This window comes from Otolemur garnettii, unplaced genomic scaffold, assembly GCF_000181295.1.
Source record: "Otolemur garnettii isolate 467f Iridium unplaced genomic scaffold, OtoGar3 scaffold00012, whole genome shotgun sequence".
Classification (NCBI taxonomy): domain Eukaryota; kingdom Metazoa; phylum Chordata; class Mammalia; order Primates; family Galagidae; genus Otolemur; species Otolemur garnettii.
Window position 1 is genome coordinate 20219444 of NW_003852407.1, and position 11214 is coordinate 20230657.

An 11214-nucleotide genomic window follows, 5' to 3' on the forward strand; every position below is an offset into this window, starting at 1 on the left:
TATTTAAAAATCAATGTTTAATGATGTGATTCTCAATGTATAAACAAAATAATCAATAGGAAGATTGCATTCACATTTAAAAAACAGAGAAATAGTTTCCAAATACTTAATTTTTATTGTCACCAAAGAAAAAACAATTGAAGGAAATAGCAGAAAATGGATTAAAAAGTCTAAAATATTTATCACATTCATTTCATCAGGATTTTTAATCCAGACTATCATAGAAACTACATTAGCTGATTTTCAAAACATATAGCAGATTGTAAGCTCCCTGAGGGCAGAGATCAGATCTTCTTCAGCATAGACAGTACTTAGCATATGGAAAGTGTTAATAACTAATGGATGGATAACTGACTGGTATTACTGAAATGACAATAAAGAAAAGTCAGGTTAGTGGACATCTGTTGATTTTCTTGTCTAGCTATTATCCTTCTTTCTCTGTCTGGAGCCAAGAGTGCTCTTTGGGCAATGACTTCTCCATCACTTTTTGCCCATGTAGTCTGGACCACCCCTTGGCTTTAGGCTTACACATAAGATCAGACCAGAGGGATTATGTTTTACCCAAACTATTGAGCAAGGCATACCCTTTCAACAGTGAATTGCTAAACCAAGAGAATGTAATCTCGGAGTCTGGTGGCCATCTTTGCCTCCACACTGGGAAAACTGAACAATAATGAAAACAACACAAAGAAAGACAGAGCTAAGAGAAGGGGAGAACCTATCCCCGAATCTAGGACATCCCTGGACTTTCCAGTTACGGAGCCTAACAAATTCCTTTACCCTGAATAATTTTGTTTTGTTATTCTTAAGCCACTTTGAGTTAGATATGTGAGCTGAAAAACAAGAGTTATAAATTACCATCGAAGTCTGCTGACATGTCTATTTACAGGGCTGCCAATAGTTTTGATAATAAAGAGGAGTGGTCATTTTATTTAAAATTAATCATTATTATATGCAAAATTCTTGAGAAATTATTGCTAGTACTTACACATGAGTTACTCTTAATTTTTAATAACACTTTACCCAGAAAAAAAGTGACTGAGTGAACTTAAATTAACTGTAGTACATTGAAGTGATGGAACCCAATATTGGTATTTTATAGCAAACGCTTCTTTTTCTTTGTTCTTGCCCTTCTCCCATGCCGAGATCACACACCTTGTTTGTACTCCTGGAGTTTCTGCCATCTTTATTCATTTGTATTTAACACCAAGTACCTTGTTGTGGCTTCATCAATGTGTACAGCATGGTTACCAGTCTAGGGTCTTTCAGAATAAGAATTGAGTCACCTGACAGAGATAATAGTTCTGTCCATAGATTGCTGTTCTGAGGCCTTGAATTTATTCATAATGAGCCCCTTTCTCAAGTTGGGCATACATGAACATCACTTATGAAATTTGTCACTGTACTCCCATAGAATACATTCTTTAAATTCAGAGAGAGGCATATTTTCTTGATGTACCTTAAACTAAAAACTAAAGAAATGCAAATGTCATGTGGATCTCTACATTTAAATCTTTCACTATCTGACAATAAATCTGTGTTAGAAAACAGATTATGCAATATTTACATATTTAAAATAAATTCTTTTTTAGAGTCATCTTTCCAGGAAGAATTTAATCATTGTCTGTTCTTAATTTATCTCTAAATTTCTAAGATTTTTAGGCTATAGTTTAGTCTCTTTTAAACTGGAAAGGAGACTATGTTTGCATTCTCTACCATCAAATGTGCCTTTTTTAAACTTCATAAAATTTCTGTCTTCTTTGTTCTTTCTATATGGTATTCTCCTAGAAGAGGCCAGAGATTCTTCGGCTGATTCTTGACTAGTTGTTCAATGAACAAACCTGTCTGTATATTATTAGGTAGCTTTACATAAGAGATTAGAGGTTTACAAAGATTTTGTGTTTATTTCATTTAAAGTTCAGTCTCCAACTTTTTATTGCATATTTAGACAATTATCTGGTATAAAACGTTAGTGCTTGTTCCGACCAGACACTGTCAGAAGTGTTTTCCTTATAATGTCACATGCAATCTTCATCATAACCTATGAATTAGTAGCTATTATTATCCCCATTTTACAGATAAAGAGACTCAGGCAGAGAAGAGTTGAGGAACTTGCCTAGTGATAAAAAGTTGTAAAGCCAGGATTTGAACCCAGGCAGTCTGGCTCCCATGTCCAATTTCTTAACCTCTGCACTACTACTATCAGTATTTTAATCAGACCCATTAATTTAGACAGAGGTCAAAACAAACAGACATAGAGATAAAATAAAAATAGAGTTTGCAATTGTTTGAACGTACTTGTCACATTGAAATTTGCTTGTTTTGTCATTGTAACAGTGTTGAGAGGTGGGACTTGTAGGGCTCCACCCTCCTGAGTGGATTCCTTCTACTGTCAGAGGAGTGGGCTGGTTCTTACCGGAGTGGGTTTGTGGTCACAGAGTAAGGTCAACTCTCCTCCTGTCTGTCTTTTGCACTCTCTTCTCCCTCTGCCTTCCACCCTGGGACGATTCTCACCAGATGCTGGCACCATGCTTTTGGACTTTCCAGTTTCCAAAACCACAAGACAGATAAACTTCTGCTCCTTATGAATTACTCAGTCTGTGGTATTTTGTTATAGTAACAAAAAAATAGACTAGGACCGAGCTCTTGCTGAATAATCTGATGGCAGGAAACTGACAGAGCAAATTTTGTTTTCATTTAACTTAATTTTAAGATATAGCCAATTTTAAGGTAAAGTCAACAATTTATACTAATAAATATTTCTCTTATAAAGTCTTTAGATTTTTTAAGGAAAACTTTGTGTACAAGTAGCAAATGTAGGAGAAACATTATTGATGTAACAGATGTAAAAACCAATGATATGAGGTGAGCTTGTATAACTTTTTATAAAACTTTTGTGAAAAAAGATAATAAAAGAGAACATGTAGAAGGCAAGCTAAAAGAGGTAGAATCAAGAAGCCAGGCACAGGGGTTCACGTCTAGTCCCAGTTCCTTGAGAGGGAGAGGCAAGAGGATCCGTTGAGCCCAGCTGTTCATGGTTGCAGTAAGCTATGATTACACAGTACACTCTAGCTTGGGTTACAGCAGAATGGGAGCTTGTCTCTTAAAAATAAAAAAAGAAGTAGAAACAAGAATGCCAATTTTGGGGTGGCACCTGTGGCTGAAGGAGTAGGGCACCGGCCTCGTATACCAGAGGTGGTGGGTTCAAACTTGGCCCCAGTCGAAAACTGCAAACAAACAAACAAACAAACAAACAAATAAAATGTCGATTTTCCAGAACCACTGAATGCATTCCATATTGAATCCATTACACTTGAACTTAGCAGTGCCTGGCATCTCTTTAGACAACCAATAATGTGCATTTTTTTCCCCCAGTGTCACCAATTTAATTTTTGTCATTCCATTCTTTCCCATTTCAGTGGAGAATATCATTTTGTAAAAAGAGATAACAATAACTTCATTAGTTGAAAAATGTATCTCCACTCTGCAGGGTTACAGAACTTGAGTTTTGAATCCTTTAAGCTACAAGAATATCTATCTATCTGTCATCTATCTATCTATCCATCTATCCAATCCATCCATTTATCTAATTATAAACATAGATAATTATATTTAAACATACATAGAATTACACATGGATGTACACATATTCCTCTAGGTAATTTTTCCTATTTCTATATTCCCAATATTTCTGTGGCTCAAAGGAATAAGGTGCCGGCCCCATACGCTGGAAGTGGCAGGTTCAAACTCAACCCCGTCCAAAAAAACTGCAAAAAACAAACAAACAAAAAATACAAAAACATTCAATTAAAGCAACTGTATTTCCTGATTGAATCAAATTCCAATGCAGACACAAAATGTATTTATTCATAGGTATATCATTGGCAATCAAGTATCACAAATTATCTTTTTATTTTTTCTCTGGGCCTCAATTTTCCAAATCTTCTTGGCCTCTACTTCCAAAGAAGCACTTACGTTATTATTTCTCCTTCTATGTACAAGGAGGAATTGATCTCACTGTCAAACAGCAGAAGAAAATCTCTCATCCTTCCTGTCTTATCCACATGGCTGTTGGGCTGTGCCTTTACCTTTTAGCTGAACAGGAGGTAGACATGAAAGAAGCAAGAGCAGTAAGAATAGTTTCACATATAAAACTTCATAAACTAAATACCTTAACTACTATCTTATTGGACTACAGAATGACTCTCACAAAAGAAGCCAGGAAGTCCCCGGTATCGTAGGATGACTGGCTATTATTAATAGCTGTAGGTTGTAACTGCTTCTCAATATATTTTATTAGTCTCAAACTGGCCTGTTGTTCCCCTATCCAGAATTCTCCCATACCTGGACCATCATTTTCCTCTCCTCGTCAATATATTGGTACGTATAGACAGTGCCAAAAAATGCATACACGTTGTAAGTAAGGAAAAGATTGTATTAAGATTGTGATACTCAAGTCACATTAGACTTCTGAAACCACAAGAGATGCTCAAACGTGACTTAGATTCATCTTTCGTTATTGGTGTATAGTGAATATTACAATTTTAATACAGTTTTATTCTTTCTTAAAATGTGTATGTATTTCTTGAGCACCCTCTATATTTTTTGGAAAACAACATGAGAGTGAAAAGAGTAGCCCTTAATGGCAGGCAGACCTGGATTCAAATGTACATCTCTTCACTTGTTGGGGGTCCACAGGCAAAGGGCAATTACTTCCTCCCGTTGGTTTCGTCATCTCCTAAAAGGAGCCTTCTTTGAGCAGTTGGCAGGATTCACTTCAATGCCTGTCAGGGCCCCTGATTAATAGCAGTGTCTGGGTAAAAATGAATTGGAGTTCGCTCTCCATCCCCCAAATTGTGTGATTAAAATTTGAAAATATTTATCCTCCCTTAATTTCCATCACTGCCATTAAGTGCAATCAGTATCCCTGAGCTCACTCAGCTGGGGGAGGAAAAATGATGCTAGAGTTCTCATTGCGAGAGTTCTTAGTATTTAAAAGACCTAAAGTTGGTGGTGTTATTGTACCATGAGAGTGATTTCACAGGGACTTGTCAGCCCAGATCATAGTCATCTGTGAAAAAAAAAGATAAGGATAAAAATAATAGCTTCACGTGGAATAAACGGAAAGCAATTAGGAAATTATAACCAGCCATTTTTTGTATTTTCTTGCTTTTACAAGATCTGTAGACTCTGAAAAGCTCCTCGGAACATCTGGAGGACCAAAACACGATAGGCAGGCGATGATGGGGGCAGAGGCACCACGGCTGCTATGAAGTTCCTGCTTTAAACTGAAACAGCAGCTCTTTGGCAGAACCACACTGCTGTCTGTGGTAGATGACACCTAAGCGCTTCGATGGGGAGATAACTTCTGATGGGTGTGATCACACACGCTTATGTCCCCTGATTTGCCAATAGCAGCCGAGGACGCATCACTTCCTTGCACGGAGTTTGTGCACAGTTTATGTTTGCACCCGGGGGCAAGACAGAATAATAAGGCCAAGAAGGAGGGGAGGCTGTGGGAGTAATAACTGGGGAGGACTTCACACCATCCACCCGGGGGGGAAGGGAGGAGGGCCGAGGATGGAGGGTGTTCCCTCTGCTTCTGCGATGTGTTAAGTGGCAGGAGAAATTTTGAAAGCTGCTGTGAGGAGGAGCTAGTGACTGGGTTTTGGGGTGTCTTGTACCCCACCCTCCTCACTTGTAGGAAAACCTCTTTGCATTCAGAGGTAATTGAAGTGGAAGGAGGATACGGGCCAGGGAATAGGGGGAGAGCAATCCTCCTGCGCTCCTCCTCCCTCACTTATCACTTGCCTCCTGACTCTCTTCCAAGCTCAGCTGCACCAAGCTGGCAGCAGACTTGCCTGCCCAAGTGCCAGCATCTGCTCAGCTGCCCCCTGCGACCCAGGCTGCCCTATTATCTGGTCACCGTCCCTGGCCATTGGGACTGCTTCTGATGGCTGTGGCCTGCGCTGCCCCAGGGAGCATCTTCTGTAAGCAGCTCCTTTTCTCTCTCCTGGTGAGTAACAAACACAGGATTAGGGAAGCATGTTACTACCTGCTTCCTCCCTTCAGCCTGGGCCTGAACGAAGCAAGGGGTGTGGATGGAAGGCAGAGGAGATAGACAGGGAAAAACAAAAACAGATCTGAGGGTAACGCAGGGCAGAGTTGAGAGACTTGGGGTTAGGAGGGGACGCGTTTGGCTTACTTCTCAAACTTCCACCGCAAGGATGGAAAGTTTTTCAAGGGAATCCCTTGCTGTGGTGTTTTTCTAAGGAGTAGTCAAATGAATTTATTCCTTAGGCCATTGGTCTAGAAAGTTCTAAGGTTTGTTTTTTGCTACTAGTCATTAAGTAGACTCATGGTCCCACTGATCTGTAAAAAGAGGAACAGGATTCTGGGTGAGTATGCAAATTATCCAGGACTTTTGGGATTTTACCAGGAAATGCCAAGAGAAATGGCAAAACACTCAGTTAAGCAAGCATTTTAACTTACGAAGAATAATAAAGACGTGGTAGTCATTGAAAACACCATGAGTTTGGTTTCCACTTGGGTTTTTAATAGCTGTGTAATTGTGTATAAGATGCTATTTTTTCTTTGGTGAACAGGGAAAAAGAGAGAAATTGTCCCACATCCGCCTCTGGCATTTCTGAGTTGTTAATTTTCTCCCCCGCCCCTTCATTTTAGCAAAATATTTTTGCTCTAAATTGTATTTGCAGAATTTGAAGGTGTTATTGCGTAGTGATAAACATTTTTTTTCATATATATGGTGCATGTTGATTTCTCACCCTGTAACTATTAGAAGTCGGGACATTTTAAGTTGGTATCAGTTAGGTAAAATGTGGTACACATTTTCCAAGGCTGGTTTCCAGCCAGATTTATATTGCTTTTGCTCCTTGCCTTACCCAGGATCCCTTGACCCATCATCCCATGTCCATTCATTCCTGGCCCCCAGGCTGACTAAAAGGGTACCTGATCCCAATTCCCTCCAGTCACTTAGCTGCCAATTTAATCTGAAGACTGGAATAGTATGTAACGAGTGGAAACGCTCAGTGGCTCTGCTTGCAGAGGGAAGACCAGCCAGATGGGGTCCAGGAATGGGAGTGTGTGTGTAACCCTATGAGAATGTCGTGTGTGTGTGTGTGTGTGTAATATACTCCTCACTGCATAGCAAGTTTTCAATCACTCATGAACTGTATATATGATCGTGGTCCCTCAAGATCACCATAGAACCGCCCATACCAGTGTACCATTTTTTATCTTTCATGTCTATATGTTTACTGTGCCTTTTCTGTGTTTAAATATGTTTAGATACACAAATACTTTCGGATTACAATTGCCTGCAGGGTTCAATACAGCAACATGCTGTAGCCTGGGAGTAGTAGGCTATACCATATAGCCTAGGTGTGTAGCAGGCTGTATCATCTAGGTTTGTTTAAGTACACTCTGTAATGTTCACACAATGACAAAAGCACCTAACAAGGTGTTTCTCAGAACGTATCTCCATGATTAAGCAATATATGGCTGTCTCTCTCTATATATATACATAGATCTGTGCACATATAGGTATATGTACAGAAGTATGCATACATGTGTATATGTATAAATATGCATATGTATGCATGTGTATATTTCCGATTACAAAATGCTTTTTCCACATTATATATTTAGACAACTATTAACAGAATGCTTTATGCTCATAAAGTTCTTTATAAAATTGCAATACAAAATGTATACTGATAGCGTTTGTTTGCATCTCTTGTAGTTGCAGAAGTCAAACATGAGTTGAGTATTTCAATTTTACTACAGTTTTTTCCTTTCTTAAAATGTGTGTACGTTTTGTTGATACCCTCTGTATATACTTTAGTGCATTTCCTACCATTAGGGATAAACACATTTTAAAAAGTCAAATAATAAGAAGTTCTCAGGTTTTAAAAGTTAGTTATTTACATGAAAACTGAACACAAGCGTGACTTTTAAAATTCTAACTTTTCATATTATCTGCCTAAGAGCAATTTATAAAATTACCTATTTTAAAAGGCTACTACAGCATCATCAATAGACTTGAATTGAGTTCGAAAAGAAGTGAACATCCTTCTCTTTTTTGCTCACAAATAATGGGTCCAATAATTCTAGAGATGTGTCCAGAGAGAAATCGATCAGAAAACTGACCTATACACTTCAGAAAAAATCTAGTTCTGTTCTATTTTATATTCAAGTAATAAAAGAGCAGTCATTTTGATAAAGGAAAGAAAAAGCAAATCAACAGAACATGGCAAGAAGAAGTAAAATATGTTTTGACTGTGTTGATAGCTTTGAAGTGCTAGCTTTTATTTTTCAGATAGTATCTCTCTTCTTTGAACTACCTAGCTTTTAAACACAATAGTTACGTCTTTAATTATAAATCTTTACCCATTTGAAGGTTACTCTCTATATTTTGAAATATGTTTCTTGTTAGACTGGTCATGTAAATTGAGATCATTTAAACTTTGAAGTTTTTGCCAAGTCAGTCTGAAAAGTGATTTGAAACACTGAGTATCTGTAGGCATTATCCTTCATGAGGTTAAAAAAAGGCTCAAATACTAGAAAGGCTCAAAAATCTAAAAAATATTTTATCAACTATACCCTCTAATAGTGAAAATTTTGGTTTGAGAATTATTATAGACATGTGATTATTCTATTCTAGAGTTAAGTATTTTCTTCAAGCTAAAAAATCAGAATGGCATTTATTAATGGTCTTAGAGATATACATATAACCTTCTACAGCCAATGGTTTATAACACATGTTCTTACAATGATACAACATGAGTTAGGTCCTAAAAATTACTGTTCCCTTAACTTTTTCATACATATTAAATGGCAGTGATGCCCCTTATGCCATTTCCTTTGCAGGTTCCTTTTGAAATGAACACGAAAAACAACTAAAGGATTAAAAGATTAATTTCTTTTCAAAATTGACAATATTTTTTACCAATAAGACAAAATTGTAGTGTGAGAATTTATGATCAAATGTAATTCCTTTTTTTTCTTCCTTTTGAGGTTCTGACACTATTTTGCGATGCTTGTCAGAAAATTTCTCTTCAAGTTCCTTCTCATCTTCAAGCTGAAACACTAGTAGGCAAAGGTGAGAAACTACGTAAAGAATTTTTAGTTGTAACTTGCTACATTTAGCTTTAGGCTGCTCTTATGTGCATAAAGATTGGGATAAAAGCCACCTAGTAGCTACTTGGTGTTCAAATTGGACATACAATAAAAACAGGCTACTTGTGTTTCGGTAGTGGTTAGAAATAATTAAACTTATAAAGTTAGTTGTGTGCTTTTCTTGCCAGAAAAATTAGCAAACATCAGAGGACTAAATTATTTTGGCTTAGTTCAAACACAGCAAGACACCAACACCAGAAGCATAGTTTAATTAATATGAACTAATGGGCTGCTAAAATTCCAAAGCCAAAGTTCCTTGATTGATCAGACATGAAATGGATGTGTCAAAAGTTAAAGGCCCCAAATGTGTACTTAAGTTTGATTACAACAAATAAGTATCCACCAAGAATGTGTGTGATGTATTTCATAGATTAACTTGTGAAAGCAAATACCATTTCAATAGGTCTTACTGCTACAACCACCCCTGATGGTTATTCTGAATCCAAAGGTAACATTGTTTTCATCAAAAATTTTCACTGGCTTGAATGCACATTTAGAAAAATACACCTTGAATATAGAAATAGTATCCTTTCTAAGACAGACATTGTTTTTCCCAGTGCTCTAAGGTCTAAACCATCCACATTCTAAAGATACGTAATAAATACACTCAATATGTTAAATATGAATCTATAAAGGAAATATTTTGACAACAGCCACAATGCACATCAGTCATTGGTTTTATTAAACCTCCAAAAGCTGTTACAGAAAAATTATTTGCAACATCACTGAGAAATATTCCTTAAGAATAGACTTGTTTTCTTACTGGTGGCAAGATCATTTTCGCTATCAAAAATTATTCCAAACAAGTTCAAAAAATCTACTGACATCGTAAGTTATACTTCTTATACATATCCTTTGTAAATGAGACATAAAAATAAAGAGAATGAATCCAGCGACACTAGGAAAATATTTTATTTCTTAAATTAATTTATGATGAAAGTGGTGGAAAATCTAACTCCATTAATCATGTGATTTAATTTTCATGGCCACTAAGTTTTAGAATAGCAGGTGCACACACATTCCTGGTGTAACTCCCTCTTTCTGCTTCTCATCCACTGACTTGCGGTTGCCATTCCTGTAAAACTTGTTCTATTCCTGTTTCATCTGACAAATTGCTGTGCCATTTCTTCCCTGCAGTGAATCTGGAGGAGTGTCTCAAGTCGGCCAGCCTAATCCTGTCTGGTGACCCTGCCTTCACCATTCGAGAAGATGGCTCAATTTACACAACACGTGACCTCAGCTTGCCTTCTGAAAGGAAGAGCTTTTTCATTTTTCTCTCAGACAGTCAGAGACAAGAACAAAAACAGATAGAAATTGTACTGTCAGCAAGAGACAACAAGGTATGATAGCTAAGGATGGAAGTAGCCTAGTACACTAATCTGCTTCAGAAGAGTCTTTCATTTTGTGTACTTCCTTTTAGGTCAAAATCATGGGTCTTGAATGATCATTTGCTTATCTTTTCCCACTTGTAATTAATATAAATAAAGACTAGACTGTTAAGGAGTAATAGAGGATTAGCAAAATTTCATAAAATGGACAACTCTGCAGGAAGGGAGCAATGTAAGACCACCATCGAAGGTTTCAGACAGTGCTTTTTGGTGTAGCGATAGGAACAACCATCCTGAGGAACTAGAACAAGACGGGTGGGTCTAAAACATGGAGAAAAGTGATTCTGACTGGAGAAGTGGCCTCTACCCTGCCTGTGGGTTTTACCCAGCTGACTGTGGTTTGGGTGTCTCTTTAAAAAGGAGAAGCATACCACAGTCTCACATAAGCACAAAAAAGTTACTGTGGTAAGTTATCTCAGCTGTGTTAAATAATGAATTTTTACTATGGAAGAAATGGTAAAATTTTAATAATAGGTTTATTAATTAAATGTTATTAGTTAAAATTTTTTTTGGTTTGTGTATATACAAATACAATATTTACAGTAAATAAAATATTTGAAATTATAAGAAAAAAAAGGAGAAGAGATCCTCTATAGCTTCCTCTCATCTTAATGTAAAATTCGACTGA

The 11214-nt window shown here is 37.1% G+C and overlaps 1 protein-coding gene across 1 annotated transcript in view; it reads left to right on the plus strand.

Moving 5' to 3' along the window:
* Positions 1 to 5836: 5836 nt before the first annotated feature.
* DSC1 (desmocollin 1) overlaps positions 5837 to 11214 on the plus strand; it is a 29551-nt gene continuing 24173 nt past the window's right edge. The window contains exons 1-3 of the mRNA XM_023510170.1: positions 5837 to 6016; positions 9037 to 9121; positions 10336 to 10538. Coding sequence (XP_023365938.1) covers positions 5954 to 6016; positions 9037 to 9121; positions 10336 to 10538 — 351 coding nt within the window. The 5' untranslated portion in view covers positions 5837 to 5953. The remainder of the gene's footprint in view (positions 6017 to 9036; positions 9122 to 10335; positions 10539 to 11214) is intronic.